The 23,000-nt window shown below is 42.8% G+C and overlaps 1 protein-coding gene across 1 annotated transcript in view; it reads left to right on the top strand.

Moving 5' to 3' along the window:
• Positions 1-23,000, top strand: part of LOC139656401 (NACHT, LRR and PYD domains-containing protein 12-like) — a 90,624-nt gene that overhangs the window by 64,400 nt on the left and 3,224 nt on the right. Inside the window, exons 9-13 of the mRNA XM_071533964.1 lie at positions 5,230-5,403; positions 14,616-14,789; positions 15,801-15,974; positions 19,443-19,616; positions 22,277-22,450. Of these exons, the coding sequence (XP_071390065.1) occupies positions 5,230-5,403; positions 14,616-14,789; positions 15,801-15,974; positions 19,443-19,616; positions 22,277-22,450 (870 nt within the window). The remainder of the gene's footprint in view (positions 1-5,229; positions 5,404-14,615; positions 14,790-15,800; positions 15,975-19,442; positions 19,617-22,276; positions 22,451-23,000) is intronic.

Below are 23,000 nucleotides of genomic sequence, written 5' to 3'. Positions count from 1 at the left end.
TGCCGTCGACATTCCAGCTGAGGTTTGAATATTTAATTTATACATCCGTGATATGTATAGCCCATATATATATATATATATATAATAGTAGCCTAATATAATAGCTTGTATCGCAGGTGAAGAAAAAATGGTCAGACCTCAAACAAGTAGGCTATCTCAAAATGAAAGAGAAATTAATCTTACACCAGAAAACTGTTAACCCTGTTAATTGCAAACAATTTGCTGTAAATATGCTGTACACATCTGCATCAGATCTGTAGAGTTCTTCTGGGCTGCACACACACAACATGTTTGTCCACTACTGATGAGCTCAATAGGTATCATGGAGTGGGAAAATATATACATCCACACTGAAATCCACTCATTGATTCCATTTGTTGTTTGTTCATTCAGAAACTTTTGCTCCCATCTGCCGACGTCAACTCAAGTCTAATCTGAAGGAGAAGTTTCAGTGTTTGTTTGAGGGGATTGCTAAAGCAGGAAAACCAACACTTCTGAATCAGATCTACACAGAGCTTTACATCACAGAGGGAGGGAGTGGAGAGGTCAATGATGAACATGAGGTCAGACAGATTGAAGCAGCATCCAGGAAACCAGTGAGACCAGAAACACCAATCAAATGTGTAGACATCTTTAAACCCTTACCTGGAAGAGACAAACCAACCAGAACACTGATGACAAAGGGAGTGGCTGGCATTGGGAAAACAGTCTTAACACAGAAGTTCACTCTGGACTGGGCTGAAGACAAAGCCAACCAGGATATACAGTTCATATTTCCGCTGACTTTCCGGGAGCTGAATCTGCTGAAAGGGAAAAAGTACAGCTTGGTGGAACTTCTTCATCACTTCTTTACTGAGACCAGAGAAGCAGGAATCTGCAGGTTTGACAAGTTCCAGGTTGTGTTCATCTTTGACGGTCTGGATGAGTGTCGACTGCCACTAGACTTCAAGAAGAACAAGATCCTGACTGATGTTACAGAGTCGACCTCAGTGGATGTGCTGCTGACAAACCTCATTAAGGGGAAACTGCTTCCCTCTGCTCGCCTCTGGATAACCACACGACCTGCAGCAGCCAATCAGATCCCTGCTGAGTGCGTTGACATGGTGACAGAGGTGAGAGGCTTCACTGACCCACAGAAGGAGGAGTACTTCAAGAGGAGGTTCAGAGATGAGAAGCAGGCCAGAAGAATCATCTCCCACATCAAGACTTCACGAAGCCTCCACATCATGTGCCACATCCCAGTCTTCTGCTGGATCACTGCTACAGTTCTGGAGCATGTGTTGAGAACCAGTGAGAGAGGAGACCTGCCCAAGACCCTGACTGAGATGTACATCTACTTCCTGGTGGTTCAGTCCAAACAGGGGAACGTCAAGTATCATGGGAGAGCTGAGACAGATCCACTCTGGAATACAGAGAGAAGGAAGATGATTCTCTCTCTGGGAAAACTGGCTTTTGAGCAGCTGGAGAAAGGCAACCTGATCTTCTATGAAGCCGACCTGACAGAGTGTGGCATTGATATCAGATCAGCCTCAGTGTACTCAGGAGTGTTCACACAGATCTTTAAAGAGGAGTGTGGGCTGTACCAGGACAAGGTGTTCTGCTTTGTCCATCTGAGCATGCAGGAGTTTCTGGCTGCTGTTTATTTCATCGTCTCATTCAACGACTCTGGTGTCAATGTACTGTCAGAAACTCAATCAACATCCAGAGACAAATGTAAGGTAAATCAGCTCTACCAGAGTGCTGTGGACAAGGCCTTAAAGAGTCCAAATGGACACCTGGACTTGTTCCTCCGCTTCCTCCTGGGACTTTCACTGGAGACCAATCAGACTCTCCTACGAGGCCTGCTGACAAAGAGAGGAAGTAGCTCACAGACCAATCAGAAAACAGTCCAGTACATCAAGGAGAAGATCAAAGAGAACCCGTCTCCAGAGAAAAGCATCAATCTGTTCCACTGTCTGAATGAGCTGAATGACCGTTCTCTAGTGAAGGAGATCCAACAGTACCTGAGATCAGGAAGACTCTCCACAGCCAGACTCTCCCCTGCTCAGTGGTCGGCTCTGGTCTTCATCTTACTGTCATCAGAAGAAGAGCTGGACGTGTTTGACCTGAAGAAATACTCTGCTTCAGAGGAGGGTCTTCTGAGGCTGCTGTCAGTGGTCAAAGCCTCCAATAAAGCTGTGTAAGTGCATAGAAAACTGCATAGATTCAATATTATTCATACAGAGGAAAAACAATATATGTTTTCAAAGTTATTGTTTGTCTTTATCACTAATTCTCCTTCAGGCTGAGTGGCTGTAACCTCTGCTTTTAGATGAATCAAGGTTATCATTATCGGTAGTGGTAATCTGAAAGAAAAGACACAGACAACATCAGCATTAAAATATAGGGCTGGGGCGACTCATCGACGTAATCAACGTCATCGATTACGGAAATATGTTGATTTGCATAACGTGCGTCGGCGCGTCGCAATGAAGTAAGATGGCTGCGCCCGGTCAAGGCATGGATTCCCCTGGAGAACAAGCTGCAGCTAAAAAACCTTGCCACGATCATCTAAAGTGTGGGAGTATTTTAGACAGAGACCCAACGATTACATGGGACTTTTTTCTTTCTGAATGAAATCATTCCGAAGGAAGATTGCCACGCAAGTGTTTACATGAGCACTAAATATAATGATCGCATTAAGATGTGAGTTTACATGCGCCACAGTATGTAATCAGAATAAAAGTTTCTGACATGCGCAAAACACTGAATCCAGCACTCTAACATGGGCTTACATTTTTAAAAGATGGACCTGCGTCGGTTATTTCTTTATTGCTGTTCTTTCTGATGAAGCAACAGTTTTATCAAAACATCCTACACCATAAGTGTCAGAAAAAGACGTTTTGTTTTGCCCCCGCAATGATTGGGTCCATTTGTAATTTTCACCGCTGTAAACTGAAACTGGCCCGGAGAGGCGGAGTCAGGACTTGATATAAAAACAGGCTGCGCCGCCTACATCAAGCCCAAGCGCCCCAAGGTTAATAACAAGCACATCCATTTGAAGCCTCCCGGAAAAAAAAGGGTAACGTAATTGACGTTACTTACGTTAAATGCGCGAGCGTGTGCAGAAAGAGGTGAGATAAAGAAAGTGATTGGAATGAGTGTTTACATGACAAAATTTTATCCATCGACCGGATTATGAAAGGGTTATACCCATAGCACCCCTCTCAAACGGAATGAAATTTCATTGGGATCGGCCAGTTTATTCTGATTGAGGCGTTTACATGAGCCATTTTTATTCTGATTGGGCTGTTATTCTGATTAAAAGGCTCCATGAGGTGCTCTGTAAACTCTGCAAATTGGAAATGGCTTATCACAGCAGTACAACTGCTATGCAACAACACTTGAAGCCAAAGCATCCCGGAGCGCTTTGCGTTTTTGAGAGAGAGAGAAGGAGAGGTGGAGGGAGGGGAGAGAAAGAAGGAGAGGGGGAGAGACATTGTGTGTATGTGCTTGGGTGTGTGTGTTACTGAGAGTTGATTAAGAATGCACTAGTTTTAGTTATTCCTGTTAGAAAACAATTTAAGTGTTACTCAAATTGCACTAATTTTACTGTAAGATGATTTTATGTTGGACTGCTAAACCCGAGGTTGCACAATGTTTTGGTATTCCTCCTGAAAGTGACTTGAATTTTATATAGTTTCATTTATTTTGTTGTTGGATTGCTAAATGTAGATTGCACTATATTCCTTTTTCTTGAATTGAACAAGCTCTCTTTAATTTTATTTTGGCTGTTTTTAAGAGAAGATGATTGAATAAAATATTGAAATATCAGACAAGTTTTTATATTTATTTTGGGTAAATTAATTGTTATATTAATCGAGTAATAAAAAAATAATCTTTAGAATAATCGATAAATTAGTCGTTAGATTAATCGACTAATCGAAAAAAGAATCGGTAGATTAGTCGATAAAAAAATAATCGTTAGGTGCAGCCCTATTGAAATATAAGAGAATAACATTTTCTTCTCTGTTCATGTCCATTAAGGCTGAGTGTCTGTAACCTGTCAGAGAGAAGCTGTGAAGCTCTGGCCTCAGTTCTCAGCTCCCAGCCCTCTAGTCTGAGAGAGCTGGACCTGAGTAACAACAACCTGCAGGATTCAGGAGTGAAGCTGCTCTCTTCTGGACTGGAGTGTCCACAATGCAGACTAGAATCTCTCAGGTAAGATCCATTTACAGTTTTTTTCAATTGAATTGACACAATTCTCCAAACTAAGGTCCATGCTCTCAAAACAGTCTCTCAGGTCAGGATTCCTGAATCTGCAAAGGGCGACCCTGCAAGTTTTACATCAGAGTTTCAAAGTCATTTTACATCTGCCTTTTTGAATTTCAATTTCATTTTCACTGGAAAAAAGGTTTGGGAATTTTCCAGCACTTGTTTAGTTGTGATCCAACTTCATATACACAGCCATGAAAGATTTACAGAAGATCATCTATGCTCTGAAATCATGTCATTTAGATTACTGCACTTCTCTCTATTCCTGTCTCAGCCATAATTCACTGTCACACCTCCAGCTTGTTCAGAATAGATCAGCTAGGATTTTAACTAGTGTTAAATAGAGATCATATATCCCCAATTTTAGTATCGGTCTACTGGTTAGCACTAAGATACAGAATGAATATTAAGATTTCACTGATCACATTTAAAGCATGGCTAGTTTTGTTCATGAGTTTCACTGCAGAGCTCTTAGTTCCCTGTGAGCTGGAGAGCAAGCTGAGATCTTCAGGTCCTTCTGACTTTCCCTCAGTCTAGACTCAAGACTGAAGGTGAAAACACTTTTCCCATCAGGGCCTCTAGACTGTGGAATGATTCCTGAGGGATCAGGCTCATATGTTAAAACACTTTAAATCTGCTTTATATATCTCACTATTCCTCTTTATGGCTTTTTGTAAAGCATAACATAGCATGTACCATTTGGTGGATGTATTTATCCAAATCACCGTACAGTACCATGTGTGAATACATCTTTGCATTGGTGACTCCAGTGGGAATCAAAGCTGCTACACTGGCTCTGGTAGTGCTACACTCAGCTCAGTGAGCTGCAGCATCATGCAAAATACACTGTAACCTTTGCTTTTAGATGAAGCATTATTATCATTATTATTAGTAGTAATCTGAAAGAAAAAACAGACAACATCAACATTAAAATATAAGAGAATAAAATTTTCTTCTCTGTTCATGTCCATTAAGGCTGAGTGTCTGTAAACTGTCAGAGAGAAGCTGTGAAGCTCTGGCCTCAGTTCTCAGCTCCCGGTCCTCTAGTCTGAGAGAGCTGGACCTGAGTAAAAACAACCTGCAGGATTCAGGAGTGAAGCTGCTCTCTGCTGGACTGGAGAGTCCACACTGCAGACTGGAAACTCTCAGGTAAGATCCATTTACAGTTTTTTCAATTGAATTGACACATTTCTCCAAACTAAGGTCTGTGCTGTCAAAGGTTCGCTCATTATCATTTTTGTAAGAAATAATAGACAAACAAAGTGTCAAGGCTTTCAAGCTTGGAGACGCTTAAAGACAGACTTTCTTTCAACACGCGTAATCCACAGTGTAGTTCATGTTTTATGGGTTCTCACTTACTTGCTGAGATGGCTTGATTGGTGATCCGGAGGTGGGTATGAGCAAGACATGACTGAGTGTGGAAGTGCATGCGACTGTACAGGTGTATAAGTTATCAAAACAGATTACTGCACTTTTCTCTATTCCTGTCTCTGCCATAATTCACTGTCACATCTCCAGGTTGTTATGAATAGAGCAACTAGGTTCTACTTCACACAGGCTTCGCCCTCTAACAGGGCTCGATTGGCTTAGCCACTCATCTAGTCGCCTCAGCAGCACACTGAAAATTTGCATGCACGTGCTCAGCCAATCAGGATGAGCCTATACACCCTCTATGGGTCTCACACTATAAATGGCGAGCGGCCCCTCATTCAGCATCCACTTTTTCTTCAGCGCCTGACGAACAAGTTTGCCTAGGATGGCATCTTCTGAGACCAATATCGTTAAAGACTGCCCGGGCTGCTCCGGCCTGATCGCGGATCCGCATGAGCCGTGTCTCAAGTGCCTCAGCCCGTAACACGCCACAGACGGTGTCTCCGACTCGCCGGACTGCAGCAGAGCTCTCTCTCCAGGGTGAGACGCCGGCAGCGTTGGGCTCATTTCGAACGCTATCAGCATCAGCATTCCCCTGAAATCGAGCTCCGCTGTGATGACAGCGAAGCGGAGGCCGGTGGCGGCTCGCCCGAGCCCTCTGCCCCTGTCACATTGCTTCCGATGCCGGCTCCTCTCCTGGTGGCGGAGGATGAAGAAGGGATGCCGCCGAGGGACAGCGATGACAACATCTCCTCCGTCTCTGTCACGGCTGCATCCTTCACCTCCACCACTCTACCTCATCCATCGTTGAAACTAGACTTCCCCAACGTGATGAGGACGGCCGCCGGGAACACCGGTGATCCCGTTTCCGCCCCCTGAACCCCCTCGCGCCGCTGATCACCTGGCCCAGGGAGTCTATCGGCAGAGACCAAGCCAGTCTTTGTTGCTCCCGCCTTGGACAAGGTTTGGGTGGCTGTGGAAGCATCCTGGAAGGAGCCGCTCCGCTGCAAGGCTCCTATCCTTTTGCTTCTGCCTCTCCAACACTACAGACGCTCTCTGCTTTGCTCCTGCCTGCTTATCTATTTTTTGGCAATATTTTCCTGTTTTTCCAGCATGAGTGGGAGTTCCTGTTAACTACTAATTCTACAGGATTAAAGTGATCAGAGGTCGTGATTACCTATTGTCAAACTTTTTCACCATTCGGGAATACACAATGCCTCCTCTCACTTTCTAAAATGGTCAGACTGCCATAAACTGCTACAGAAAATTGCTTTACTAGAAACCAGAATTTTTGCCTTGGAAAATGACAGAGAACTTCATGACACACTCCTTGTGACTTCAGTCGGTGAGTTAGAACTCAGGCTCAGAGTGCCAATGAAGTGCCAGCATTGAATGATTCCATAACCTTCCCAAAACTTGGTAAACCTGAACTAGTACCAAAGAAACTAACTGAACAGACTGAGTCTGCTACCCACTGGTATACGCTGGGCGCAAAGCCCAAAAATAAACACACAGATAGACAGCAGACTAATGCAAATAAGAGACTGCTGTCATCCCCGACATTATGGCTGGAAAATAGATTTGAACCACTATTGAATCTGTGTGAATCAGAAATGCTGACCGCTATTGACCATTTGCACAAAGAAGAACGGCGACAGACTAAGGTGCGACAGATAAAGGGTTAAAGTCAAAGGCTTGGATGGTTAATAAGCCTGGCCCCCCAGTGGAGCAGACACCTGGGCCGGACGTTCTCATTGTTGGAGACACCAATCTCAGAAACATAAGCGGTAAGATGATCAAAACATGTTGTTTTTTGTTTTTTTTGCAATGGTCTGTGACATCAGTGAAAAAATCCCCCAAGTCTGTCTGACCACCCAGAAATGAATCAAATCATTGTACATGTGGGGACAAATGATATTCGCAGAGAGCAGTCGGAACTGCTGAAGCTGGACTTCATTGAACTTTTTAACAGACTTGGCAAACTAGAGATTCAACCCTTTATCAGTGGGCCATTACCAACAGCTGACACAGGAATCAATACATTTAGCAGGCTACTTGGATTAAATACATGGCTGTCCAAAACCTGCAATTTAAAAGGACTGAACTTCATTGATAACTTTAACCTCTTCTGGGGGTGTAGAGACCTTTTCAGAGCAGATGGCCGCCATCTAAACGGGTCCGGAGTGAAACTACTAACGAACAATCTCCTCCTCTCCCTTCATCACCCATCTGCCCCCCTCCCGGAGGCACTCAACTCTGACACACTTCAGTCCCAACTTCAACAGCAGCCCATAGACGACCAGTCACTTTCACCACAGCAACACCGGAGAAGCAAACTGATGGCCTTGGGGTTCCTGCTACAGTGTAGCTGATACTCGGCATGAAATTTCCCAAATCAAGCTGGGGCCCAGCACATGTATTGTTGGACCACAACCACCACCAAGAGTCTTTACGTCAGTGCCTGTAACTTTCCCCATTCCTGTTTTGACTAGCAGTAGAATAAGCAAGACGTACCCTCTCCATGCTGCAAACTTATCAAATTCGATAAGAGTGAAACAACTTGACAATTGCAGACATCCTGCCTCAGGGCTGTAGTAACTGCACCCACAGCATCATTGTCATCACACATCTGGAAGGGCCTTGCATCCGGTCTGAGCCTCTACCATGATAATGGATCAGAAAAGTGGTTGGATCGTAAAGGAGGCCACTGACCTCTTGGTAAATCACTCCATTTTCACCCTAAGACCTGGTATCAAGGGCCAGACCTGGTAAATAACCATAAAACTCCAACACTCAGCACTAATCCCCAAAGAGACAGAGAGTCTGAGATGACACCCATTGGAATGTTGCCAAAATCAGAAGAAATCTTTGATACAGACTCATGAAATCTTGGGTATCACATTGTGGTGGACTCTAATGTATATGTCTAATTTTATGTGTAACTGTGATGTTTTATGTAATTATTTACGTTATTCAATTTCTTTATCTTTACATGGGGCTTATATAGCCATGTTTGATATTAAAGTGTTCAGGAATTTGTGCTGAGTTTACTAATGTTAATGTAACGATGGTCAATTATATTGGATAGATCTGGGAACCAAAAGTAGGGTTTCATGCATATGTAATGAGCCGTAACACTAGATATGCCAGCCCACGCAGACACCCCTCAACTGATCACAACAAAACCAAACACACACATTTCCAAGGCGGATTTCATGCACTTTACGTGGTCGCGACACGTGTGCTAACGGAGTCTGACAACAACTTTGTTTTAAAGTTTGTCTCCAAAGACAGACTCAACTGCATCATCGTCACAAGCCAAGTGGAAAGCCTGTTTCATCCGAAACAGTGAAGAGAGCCTTGCTGCCTATCTGCCTGACAAATACACACACACACCAGCACATGTGTCTGTGTGTCCTGCCTGCTACAACCTCGCTATCAGCTATCCTGCTGAGTTTAACTCTCATCGGAACCTCCAGAGTGGGTCAGCGTTAGCCTTGAGAGACCCACAGCCCTGTCCAGCAGCCTGCGTGCTCCAGCCTGTGCGCTTCACTCTGTTGCGGCCTGCTGAGATCAACTGAACAGACGTGGGATCTTCATCCTCCAGCACCTCGTCGAGCCGAGACTCCTTACAGCCTCCCGGCCTCAGCGTGCTTCATCTCCCTCCGGACTGGTGTCGTATGTACTGATCATTGTCCGCTGGGCATCACATCATACATCACACAGAGCTATTCCATTACATTCACACATCTCACACATATCACACACTTTATTACGGCTCCCTATAGTTATAGTAACCAGTCAGTTATCCAGGGATTCATTTAAGTCAGTTTTCCAGGTAGTTATACTGTCGCCCCTTTATTGGTTAATTGGTTGCTGACTCATGTCTTCCACTGCTCATCTTCCATGATTGTGTCTGCTGAAATGTTGGTTTAATTATCAGTATTGCATATTCACATGATCATCTATTCCTATTGCCATTGATTCATCACAATTCATAGGTATACCTCTTGTATAAACTGTACTATATTCACCTGTATTTACCTGATTATTGAGTGTGCTTTAGTTTAGTAATAAATATATTAACTTGCATAAAGTCCCCTCATGTGCTTATTGTGTGGGTTTAAATTCAAACATGCCGAGACTTCACTCGTTCAAAATGAGACCTGTTGATGCTGTCTGTTATCTGGTGCCCCGTTCTCAATTCTCATTGAAGCTAACTCTGAATTATATTGATATCAGACACCATTAATACCTACCACTAGGGATGCCGCAATCGATCGGCCAGCAATCGGAATTGGCCGATTTTCAGTATAAATATGAGATCGGAGAATTGCGATAATGCTTTAATAGTCGCCGATTGCAAAAAACGATCGATGACGCAAAACACGAGCCATTTCTCAGAGTTGGCGTCATTGTCACATGCTAACTCACCTCAAAACATGTCGGCGGTGTGGACGTTAATTAAAAACACAAATCTTCATGGACAACCTGTAACGTCGCAGTCCGTCACGCCCGCTACTTCCCCTCATTTAATTCTCTGCTTATTTAATGCATCAATTAATCACATGCCATGTGCGTTTGTTTAGTGGCAACAGTCTGAGTCTTGTGCTGCGGTTATCTCACCTCATCTCTAAATCATGTTGCTACCTAGAACGCACATGGTTTTGTTTACAGAATGATCAAGTAAATATTGAGGTAGAAAAAAAGAAAATGTGGATACTTTTTAACCAGGACTCAGTTTGATGGATGAAATGTATGTAAAATGGAAACTGTTAGACCTATAGTACTGCTATACCAACTGCTACAACAAAACAAAAAAACGGTATGGCAGATATGGCTCATAGACGATCAGCAATCGGCGGCAAAAAACGTTATCAGGGCATCCCTACCTACCACCACTACAGGGCCTGTGACCAATAATCTAAAACTAGCCCAAAAAACCATAAAGCTTGGCTTGCTTAATGTTAGGTCTCTGGCTAACAAGTCTCTTTTGATCAATGACCTAATTAATACTTATAAAGTTGTTTTTATGTTTTTAACTGAAACCTGGTTAGACAGAAATGGCAGAATGGCTGTTCTTATTGAATCTGCGCCCCCCCAATTTACATTTTTTAGATGTGTTTAGAGCTGACAGGAGAGGGGGAGATGTTGCAGCTCTTTTCTCTGATGTGTTTCAGTGCAAACAGGTGTCACTGGGGATTTTACATCTTTTGAATACTTTGCTTTTACTTTGAAATGTACTATTCAAGTTTTATTTCTGATTGTATATAGACCACCTAAACAGTCCAACCATTTCTTTGACGAATTTGGTGAACTACTGTCCAAAATCTCCACAGATTTTGATTGTCTGGCTATATCGGATATCATATTCACATTGATAATCCAAATGATAACCATGCTAGAGAGCTGACTAGCATGCTAGAGGCTTTTGGTCTGTCACAGCATGTGTCGGGGCCCACCCACAATCGGGGGCATACCTTGGACTCGATTATCACTAGGGGTCTCAATATCATCTTTGATGTCTATAAATCTGGAACTACAAGCTAGGCCAAAAATTGTTAAAAAAAAACCCCGCTACATCAGTGATAATACTGCTGCAGCTTTTATGAACACAACATCTATGTCACAAATGCCCACTCCGCATTGTATTAATGACCTTGCTGAAAATGTTAATTGTCAAATTAGGAATGAATTTGAATGAATTTGCTGCCTTTTTCAGTGATAGGATTGTATCAGACAAACTATCAGTGCTTCCATGTCTAACAGGAAGGTTATCCCTCAAATTTCTTCATGCATAAATAATGTAAGTAATATGGCAAATTTTACTGCTATTGACTACACAACACTTGAGGAAACTATACAACAGTATAGTCATCCACCTGCTGCCTTGACCCTCTGCCCACATGCTTTTTAAAAAAATGTTTTAGCTGTTTGGCGAATGAGCTATTGCTGGTGTTTTCCCAAACGTTTTGAAAACTGCTGTTATTAAGCCTCTGATAAAGAAGAGTTGCCTGGATGCCTCTGTGATAAGTAATTACAGACCTATTTCCAATCTCCCTTTTATTAGTAGGATCCTAGAAAAAATTGTCTTCAACCAGCTTAACTACTATTTAATTTCAAATGCCCACTTTGACCATTTCCAATCCGGATTTAGACCCTTCTTAGTACTGAGACAGCCCTTATTAGAGTTGTGAATGATCTTCGTATAAATACAGATTTAGAAACACAGGCAAGCTTTCTATCCTTGTACTTCTGGATCTTAGTGCTGCATTTGACACTGTTGATCACACAATATTATTAGATAGACTATAAAATTGGGTTGGACTCTCTGGCCCGGTCTTAAATTGGTTCAAGACCTACCTGCAAGGTAGGAACTACTTTGTGTCTATCGGTGACTTTGTCTCTGAAAGGGTCAGTATGACATGTGGAGTTCCACAGGGCTCAATCCTTGGCCCTCTTTTATTCAACCTCTACATGCTTCCACTAGGACATATCATACAGAAAAATAGCATTCACTACCACAATTATGCAGATGACACTCATCTCTATATATCTCTTTCTTCAAATGACTTTGGTCCTGTAGATTCTCTGATTCAGTGTATTGAGAAGTAATGACTGGATGTGCCAAAACTTTCTTCAGCTAAATAAAGGCAAAACTGAGGTGATTATCTTTGAAGGCTCCCTGTCTCTCAAGAGTAAAGACCAAGCTAGGAATCTTGGTGTTATTATGGGTGCTGATCTCAATTTTAACAAACATATCAATACCATTACAAGATCAGCCTTTATCATCTTAAAAATATAACCAAAGTACAGGGTCTTTTGTCAAAACCTGATTTAGAAAATCTGATACACACTTTCTTTACCAGCAGGTTAGACTACTGCAATGGTCTTCTCTCCGGTCTCCCCCAATAAAGCTCTGGGGCGGTTACAGCTCATTCAGAATGAGAGTTCTGACTAAGACTAAGAAAACAGAACACATTACATCAGTTCTTAGGTCACTGCATTGGCTTCCAGTGTGTCATAGAATTGATTTTAAAATTCTGTTGCTTGTCTATAAAGCACCGGTCCTCTGGGACCGGTCTGTTAATTGTTCCCAGAGTGAAAACTAAATCAGGTGAAGCTGCTTTTAGTAATTATGCTCCCAATTACTGGAATAAACTTCCAGAAGCACTGAGATGTGCTCCCACTGTCAGCTCTTTTAAAAGTCAGCTCAAAACATTCCTTTTCTCTGTGGCCCTCTGCTAAATCTCTGTGGCCTTCTGCTAAATAACATCTGTAACAGGTGTTATCTTTATTTCTTTTATTTATTTTTTACCTATTTTATACAAAATTATTCATCAGTTGGCGTCACAAATAGGATCCCAACAGGAGTCTAGAGGAACTCTGGTGAGTAGTTTATCCGCTCCGATGGGATCCTCAAACCTGTATTGACAATTGAATGATTTCTTGAAGTTTATAATTGTAATTGTTTAGATGATCTGTGTATTGTTCTACAGGAACATTTACAAGTCCTATAGGGGCTGTGGGGCCTGCCTACAGGGTGGGGTAAGACCACTGGAAAGACTCTAGGCTCCTTCGAGGAATCAAGATCTCATCTAAATTGATTTCCTTTTGAGAGGAAAAATTGAGGGAGTCACTCTCAGAGAAGTTCTACTGGCTGACCAGAGGTGTCACCAGTGTCAGAGTGACTGCTCAATAACTTTCTTTCTTTCGTTTTTAATGCCATTTTATGTATTTTTTCTGTTTTATGTGAAGCACATTGTATTTGCCTTGTGTATGAAATGTGCTATATAAATAAAGTTTGCCTTGCCTTGCCTTACCTATCTCCGGACTCTAATTTTTCCAATGTCCATGGGAAAGGCGCTATCTGCCGCTCTGGTGTTCTCCCGCTCGATGACGCGCTGGCCGCTCATTTTTCTCCTGGCTCAACCAGCTGGTCTGGCAGCAAGAGACATGCTCCTCCTCAACCCAGAGACAAGGAGACGGTGGAATTTTATGGCAAAGTTTTCCATCTGGCGGCCCAGAGGGCAGCCATGGCCAATAACCTGGGGCTGCTGGGGGTGTCCCTATCCACCGTGTCGACTGGAAAAGCCCCCCTCTCCGCTTCTGAATTGGATCATGTATCCCGTTGTGGGACAGATGAACAATTTAACCAGGGGAATCGCCGCTGCCGCTGGATGCGCCATGGCTCTGGCTACTGTCGGTACTCTGCACATGTGGCTCAGTCTGACAGCCCTTAAGAAGAAGGACAAGGAAGACCTCCTGGGTGCTCCGCTGTCGCCTGATGGGCTCTTCGGCGCATCTGTCACCTTGGCTATGCAGCGTTTCCAATGCTTAGAGGAGGAAAAGGCTCAGCTGCGCCTTCATCTGCCGTTGGCCTCTTCTTCTGGCAAGGAGAAGACTTCCTCCCAGTACCCAAGGGAACGGCGTACGGCTGCATTCAAGAGGCGTGGACGGAGTAATGTGGCTTCCTCTTCCGCTACGTCCTCCTCTCTCCCCCCACCAGCGTCCGCGACGCAGCCCGCCCCATCACCGGCTCGCTCCGATGGCGATGCTCCTCCTCTACCACCGGCCCAGAGAAGATCCCAGGACTCCCGTCGACCGCTGGCTTGTTCCTGGAAGGCTGGGAACCAGCCGTCCAGCAAGAAGCGATACTGACTGCCGGAGGGGGGAACCGACCTGGCTTGTGAGGCTTCTGTTCAGCCCCAGCCGTGTGTTAATGGCGTTGTCTGCGCATCTCCCCACAATGTTCCTGGATATGTTCCCATTGTGCCTTATGTTAATGATTTGTTTGTTGTAATGTCTTTGTTTGTAATAAAACAAATTACTTCTTCCATAAAGAGCCTATTCCTATCACCCTGATGGCTGATTGCTCTTTATTTTAGTTTATCATTATTATTAGTAGTAATCTGAAAGAAAAAACACAGACAACATTGATATTAGAATGTAAGAGAATAACCTTTTTATTTCTGTTCATATCCATTAAGGCTGAGTGGCTGTAAGCTGTCAGAGAGAAGCTGTGAAGCTCTGGCCTCAGTTCTCAGCTCCCAGTCCTCTAGTCTGAGAGAGCTGGACCTGAGTAACAACAACCTGCAGGATTCAGGAGTGAAGCTGCTCTCTGCTGGACTGGAGAATCCACACTGCAGACTGGAAACTCTCAGGTAAGATCCATTTACAGTTTTTTCAATTGAATTGACACATTTCTACAAACTAAGGCCCATGCTCTCAAAACAGTCCCTCAGGTCAGGATTCCTGAATCTGCAAAGGGTGACCCTGCAAGTTTTACATCAGAATTTCAAAGTCATTTTACATCTACCTTTTTAAATTCCAATTTCATTTTCACTGGGAAAAAAGTTTGGGAACTTTCCAGCACTTGTTTAGTTGTGATCCAACTTCATATACACAGCCATGAAAGATTTACAGAAGATCATCTATGCTCTGATATCATGTCATTTAGATTACTGCACTTCTCTCTATTCCTGTCTCAGCCATAATTCACTGTCACACCTCCAGCTTGTTCAGAATAGATCAGCTAGGATTTTAACTAGTGTTAAACAGAGATCATAATCCCCAATTTTAGTATCTGTCTACCGGTTGCCACTAAGATACAGAATTAATATTAAGTTTTCACTGATCACATTTAAAGCATGGCTAGTTTTGTCCATGAGTTTCACTGCAGAGCTCTTAGTTGCCTGTGAGCCGGAGAGCAAGCTGAGATCTTCAGGTCCTTCTGACTTTCCCTCAGTCTAGACTCAAGACTGAAGGTGAAAACACTTTTCCCATCAGGGCCTCTAGACTGTGGAATGCCTTCCTGAGGGATCAGGCTCATCTGTTAAAACACTTTAAATCTGCTTTATATATCTCACTATTCTTCTTTATGGCTTTTTGTAAAGCATAACATAGCATGTACCATTTGGTGGATGTAATTATCCAAATCACCTTACAGTACCATGTGTGAATACATTTTTAGCATAGGTGGCCAGTGGGAATCAAACCAATGCTACACTCAGCTCAGTGAGCTGCAGCGTCATGCAAAATACACTGTAACCTCTGCTTTTATATGAATCAAGTTTATCGTTAGTAGTAGTAGTAATCTGAAAGAAAAAACACAGACAACATCAACATTAAAATATAAGAGAATAACATTTTCTTCTCTGTTCATGTCCATTAAGGCTGAGTGGCTGTAAGCTGTCAGAGAGAAGCTGTGAAGCTCTGGCCTCAGTTCTCAGCTCCCAGTCCTCTAGTCTGAGAGAGCTGGACCTGAGTATCAACAACCTGCAGGATTCAGGAGTGAAGCTGCTCTCTGCTGGACTGGAGAGTCCACACTGCAGACTGGAAACTCTCAGGTAAAATCAGGTTATGATGCTTTTGTGTAACAATATGTTGCAACTGTTACCTGCATGTTTTTTATGTCTTTGTGTTCAATCATTTCGTATGGTTTAAACCATGTATTATAAAAATGTATTGTGTTGTATTTCTCTTCTTTTCTACTCCTGTACTGTTCCTTTTAATTCAATTAAAATTCTATTAGAATTCAGTTTACGTTCCACCATAAGCGTCGCCATACTGCTGTGACATCAGGTGCGTTTATGTCGGCGAACAGAGCTCCCAGTCGGAAATTCTTGCTCGAATTTCCTTCTGGGAGCTCTGACTTCAACGACTGTTCTGTTGCACTTTTCCAAGTCGGAGGTTGTGTTTTTCCCCAAGTTCCAAGTACAATGGAATGTAGCATACCTATAACAAAGGAAGAAATTGTTCGCTCAACTCCAAACTCTTGTTGTCTTTAGGGTGCAGACTCTTGTGCATACAGATTCAAAAAAAGGAGGGATGTCCGCACAACCAAATTAATTACAAAAGTTTATTATACGCACAGCAGCAAGATGAGAAACAAACGTGTTTCAGCGCTAAGCCTTCATCAGAGTTTCCATATTTCCATATTCCATATTTATACACAATTCCCAATATCCATAAATTAGCAACCGTGTGATCAATTAATATAAACAGTAACAATATAATATAGAACAGCAAATATGTAGAGAAAATACTAAACATCGAACAAAAAGTTCGGAAATTTGTGTTTGGTAGATTATTTCTCTGTTGTAACAATGCTTCTTGGCAATACATTTTATACCGTTGGAAAGCCTGTTTATTTCCCTTTTAAATGGTGCCTCATTTGTAAGGAACATGCATTTGTGGGATGAGCAGCACAGCTGAGTATGTGGGTTGCGCTCATGTAAAATTTGCCAAATCTTCTCTGCCAATGCCAAACAGCTTATTCTGCTGTTGCTATTGACTCTTGTTTGGTGTTGTTTGGTGGATTGGATGATTGAAGTCTATCAGTAACAAGGAAGAAACAAGACATATTGGCAATTTTACAATTTATTCATTTAACAAACAGTCAGGAGCCTCAGTAGCGTGTGGAAGAACCATACACAGCCACAACAGCCTGGCACCTCCTCCTCATGCTGGTCACCAGCCTGGTCACACACTGCTGTGGGATGGCATTCCACTCCTCAACCAGGATTTGTCGCAAGTCAGCAAACGTGGTTGTGTTGGTCACTCTAGCACGGACAGCATGCCCAAGCTGATCCCATAAGTGTTCAATTGGGTTGAGGTCAGGACTGTTGGCAGGCCATTCCATTCTCTCTACTCCCAAATTCTGGAGGTAGTCTCTGATAAACCCCGCTCTGTGGGGGCGAGCGTTGTCATCTTGGAGGATGGAGTTCGGTCCCAGACTGTGGAGATATGGGATTGCCACTGGTTGCAGAATCTCATCTGGATATCTCTCTGCATTGAGATTGCCTCCAATGATGACAAGCCTCGTTTTTCCAGTGATGGAGATGCCGCCCCACACCATCACACTGCCTCCACCAAAAGGTGTTACTCTATCGGTGCAGCAATCAGCATAGTGTTCTCCCCGTCTTCTCCACACTTTGACCCTACGATCCAACTTCCGTAGGCAGAATCTGGACTCATCGCTGAACATAACGTTCCTCCACATGTTCAGGTTCCAGTGCAGGTGTTGCCGACACCAGCGCAAACGGGCCTGACGGTGAAGGGCAGTCATGGCAGGCCTCCTGGCAGGCCTATGAGCCCGGAGATTGGCTGCGTGCAGTCTGTTCTGGATTGTCTGGGCCAAGAGCTGTGTGCCATATCATCCTGCAAACCTTGACTGCAAATCTGTAGAAGACAGCCTACAGCCTACGGTTCCTAAGTGCTGAAAGGGTGAGGAACCGGTCTTCTTGGGGTGTCGTCTTCTTGGGACGCCCACTTCGCGGTCTGTCTCTGACATTTCATGGAACTTGGCCTTCAGTTTGGAGATGGTACTATGGCTCACTCCAAATAATGCCGCAACTTGCTTTTGTGGAACACCAGCTTGAAGTTGCCCTATCGCACAGGCTTATCGAGATCAGACAAACGTGGCATGCCGATTCTTGGAGCAGACACCAATTGACCACTGTAGCAGGGCCCATGCTCACAGTTGCTGCCAATCACGTGCCAATCAGGTACCTGATTGTTAGCACCTGGGGGTACCGGAAGCTCAAAATAAGAGTCAATAGCAACAGCAGAATAAGCTGTTTGGCATTGGCAGAGAAGATTTGGCAAATTTTTCATGAGCGCAACCCACATACTCAGCTGTGCTGCTCATCCCACAAATGCATGTTCCGTACAAATGGGGCACCATTTAAAAGGGAAATAAACAGGCTTTCCAACAGTATAAAATGTATTGCCAAGAAGCATTGTTACAACAGAGAAATAATCTACCAAACACAAATTTCCGAACTTTTTGTTTGATGTTTATATCTAACAAAATACATTAGAAGATAATAGAAAAAAGATGAAAAGAGATAAAAATACACAAGAGCTCCTCAATTTAGAAACACTCACTTTACAAAAAACAATTTAGCAGTTCTTCATTGACAGCGCTTGGACACTCCGTCTGTAGAGAGTGGATCCAAAAGGCCTCTCTTTGTAGCAGAAAGCAGTCTCTGTCACCCCCTCTCCTTAAAGGTTTTACCACCTCCACACCTTGGAATCTCAGTCTGCAAACTTTATGGCCAGTGGCATTAAAATGTCTAGCCACCAGAGATTTTTCATCATGATTTCTGATATTGCTTTTGTGTTCAGATATTCTGATTTTCAACTCCCTTCTGGTTTTACCAACATAGTAGAAGCTACATGGACATTTCAGTATGTAAACAACAAACTTGGTGTTACATGAAAACCTGCCTCTTACTTTTATTTTACTTCTGCCAGTATGTGGGTGTAGAAAGAAATCCCCCTTTATCATGGCATTACAGTTGTGGCAAGTAAAGTTACCAGAGGGAGGAGAATATAAGAAGTGCTGAGGTGGTATATAAGTGTGTGTATAATAAACTTTTGGAATTCATTTGGTTGTGCAGACATCCCTCCTTTTTTTTGAATCTGCAGCATACCTGTCCCAGGGGAATCCTGCGGTACTGGCCTTGGTACTGAACCCCTTGTCTGCTTTTGGGCTCCTCTCTCTTAGTTCCCCCTGGGATGCCACAGTGGTCATATACATTTTCTGTATTGATCAAGCAAAATCATTTTGTATGGTTTAAACCCTGTATGATAAAAATGTATTGTGTTGTATTCCTCTCCTTTTCTACTCTGTTCCTTTTAATTCTATTAAAAGGGTGAACAGAGTTAGAGCATCATGTTTGAGCTCTGAAACAAAATGTTCCGTGTCCAAATGTACTTGAATAAGGTACTGAGCTCTTCCTGCTCACTGACAGTGAGTCGCTCTGGAAAGATAAAATATAATGGGAAAATATTTTTATTCACGTTGTCAGGTTGAATCAAACCAAGCTCACAGAGAAATGCTGTCAGGAGTTGTCGTCAGTTCTCAGCGCCCAGTCCTCTAGTCTGAGAGAGCTGGACCTGAGTAACAACGACCTGCAGGATTCAGGAGTGAAGCTGTTCTCTGCTGGACTGGAGAGTCCACACTGTAGACTGGAAACTCTCAGGTAAGATCCATTTAAATGTTTTTCAATTGAATTGACACATTTCTCCAAACTAAGGTCTGTGCTCTCAAAACAGTCTCTCAGGTCAGGATTCTTCAATCTGTTCAATAGATTTAAATCCTGCTTTACATGCAGCAGGGTATCCGCGGGTCGTTAAAAAAAAATCTAATTTGCGAAAATTAAGGCCTGAAATGGCATTATGTCTGAAATTAGATTCCCAGAGGCCTTAAATATTTTCTTTATCATTTTAGCAATACTGAGCAATATTTTACTGGCTTGTTGCACAAAATAACCATAATATATCAGCGGGGGTTTGCAAGTGTCGTTGATCAACGCCAGTCACTCCACTGTTACCTCAATGTTACCTAAAGAAACAGTCCAGTCCCATAATCTGTTTTGGTGGAGATGATCCACGCCCCTCCTAAGTTCGGGACTCTTTTCGGTTTCATTTGTGCAACCACGGCAGTGGTTGCACAAATGAAAGCAAGCTTAAAACGCCTGACAGCCACAAATGCAGTAAACTTAAAAAGCCTGACAGCCAGCAGTAAGAAAGCTGCTCCAAAACCAGAGTGAATATTGTTGCAGAGGTGGAGGAGCTTGGACTCTGAAAACAAGAGCAATGTGGAGTTGGCCTTGTGTTTAGATAAGCAACTTATGATGTAGCTAAAGTTAGCCACACACCACACGGCAAACTTTAGCTCCAGTGTTTCCCCTGTATTTCTTTCTGACAGTGTGGGGGGTTGACGCTTTTTCCACGACCGCATGTCGCTAGTTGTCATTTCTACCATAAAGATGCGTCTCAGCAGAAATACATTTGATGAAAAAAATACATTCTAGCAGATTTTTTTAAACATTTGTAACAGTTTACAATGGGATATGTTTCCTCTTCACTTGACATGCTGAACTTTAACACTACTTGCCTAGGTGCCGTTAAAACAGCAGTTCATACTTTGTCAGTTTCAGACCACCGTAGCTCAGTGGGACAGGAGGGGTGAGAGAGGTTGGGTGGAGCTGGGCTGTGTGACTGGTGGAGGAGAACCTCCTTGGGACACGTCTGCCGATGTTGTTGTAGTTCCTGTGGCTGCAGATAGATATTACTAAAGGGCCCATGTTACTAGTCCCTTAACCTAATTACTTGTTTGAATTAAAAAAAAAAACATCTGTATGTTAATTGTGATTTATCATAGCCATACCATAGGAACCATGGAACCTTATATTTCTGACAGACTGATTCAGGCCAGAACAAAACTGATGCATCATTACTGGATGCTTGGGAAGTTTACAGTGAAATGAGTGGGAAAGTCAGCGGAGACAGACAGACACACAGGAGATAGCTAGCAAATACAGAAATGTGAAAATGGACATTTTCAACAATAGCTGGAAGAGAAAGATTTCCAGGCGTGGTTGTGCACCGTTGACATAAATGAACAAGAAGCTACTGTGCAGTCTGTAAGAAATCATTTAAGCTGCACTATGGGCATGAGTGATTGTTAGTGATTGTTCCCACTCCATTCTTTTTCATGGCTACAGTGGCCCTCCCACTGGTAAAACACTAAAGTGGGGGACTTCTTCTCACCATCAACACTGTGCTTGGTTTTGCTTTCACATTCTGCTTTTGTATAACCTTAATTGGTGTGACCAGTTAGGGCTCGGAGTGGCATTAAAATGTTCTAAAAGTGGTATTAAAAAGGTCTTAAAAAGCATTAAATTAAATTTCCTGATATCTGCAGATACCTAATGTCAGTAAATAAACACTTGACCTGTGTAGGATTTTCTCTGTTTACATGATTTTTAAACCAGTTGTGATTCCAACATTTAGCACTGTTTTGTAGCCTCTGAATTACTTTCCATGAAGCAAGCAAGCAGCAAGCAAGTTTATTTATATAGCACATTTTCATACATTGAATGCAATTCAAAGTGATTTACAAAAGAAAGGAAAAAAAGATAGCATAAGATAAGAAGGCATAAAAGAATTCATTCATTATGACAAACATTAAAAGTGCAGAGGAAAAGTGCATAAAAAGGGTACACAGGCAATTTGAAGTGCTTTACATTTAAATAGAAATACAATACACCATTAAAATAAACAATTTAAAGTCATAAAAATAATCAATAGGAATTTAAAGTGTGTAACATTAAAAGTAATAAAAGATATAAAATGGAAGAAAATAAAATGAAAATAAAATACCAAAATAGCAGGAGACTTAGCTATAGGCAACACAGAACATGTAGGTTTTTAGCCTAGATTTGAAAATGCTCAGATTAGGGGCATGTCTAATATCATCTGGGAGTTTATGTGCTGCCTCCCCATGTTTTGTTCTGCCTCTGGGGACGGTCAACAAACTCTGCTGGAGATGAATGCATGGATCAGCTTGAAGATATGAAACTATTTCCTCTCTTTGCAGCATCAGTTGCTGAAAGCTAAAATAGCAGAAAGGACTTCTAAGATTCTGTCACAAACTGAGACAAACTCTCAAACTGAACCAACTGAAGCCACAGAGCCTCAGCCGATCACTGGGTCAACTGTTTGCATTTGAGACAGTTACACTTTTTGCTAGAATTTGACTGCATTGTCACAACTATTTTCACAGCTGTATACTAACAAACATCTACCTATGTACCTTGTTTTGTGTCTGTGTGTGTGTGTGTGTGTGTGTGTGCAGGCTGTCAGGCTGTCTGCTCACAGAGGAAGGCTGTGCTTCTCTGGCCTCAGCTCTGAGCTGCAACCCCTCCCATCTGAGAGAGCTGGACCTGAGCTACAATCATCCAGGAGCCTCAGGAGTGAAGCTGCTCTCTGCTGGACTGGAGGATCCACACTGGAGACTGGACTCTCTCAGGTATGGAGAGGCAACGTCTGCTAGAAGGCTGAGAGTCACACACATTTTCTCTGTCACACTGAGAAGATGAGAAACACTGAAAGTTCAGCTTCCTTGATTCTTGATGTATCAAGCTCACTTAAAGTGGATACAGACAACTTTTCAGCTTTCCGGGGGGGAAAGCTGAAAAGTTGTCTGTATCCACTTTAAGTAAGGAATAAGGGGGTTATTCCCCTCTAGCGTTTCCAAGTGGTATTGTTGTTTGCGCCGCTGTCGCAAAGACAACCGGATCACTTTCTGTTAGAGCCTAGCTCCGTGCAATAGAACAAACCACCTGTCTGCTTATCAACTCCTTGATCATAACACAATATAGTAACTTTCACCACTGCTCATTTTAGAAAGGCCACTGCAAGAAAACGTGTTCTTTATTTAGATTATCAAACGGACAATGGATCATTTGTTTGTTTCTGGCTGCTAGCGTTAGCTAGCGTTAGCAACATGGCTAACGTTGCTAACGCTAGCGACGCTAGCTAACGCTAGCAGCCAGAAAAAAACATAGGTAGATGTTTGT

The sequence above is a fragment of the Centroberyx affinis genome, unplaced genomic scaffold (assembly GCF_046629955.1).
Source record: "Centroberyx affinis isolate AG114_WGS23_722 - 3 ecotype Tasmania unplaced genomic scaffold, CSIRO-AGI_Caff_v1 ptg002474l_1, whole genome shotgun sequence".
Classification (NCBI taxonomy): Eukaryota; Metazoa; Chordata; class Actinopteri; order Beryciformes; family Berycidae; genus Centroberyx; species Centroberyx affinis.
This window is presented reverse-complemented; position numbering and strand designations above follow the sequence as displayed.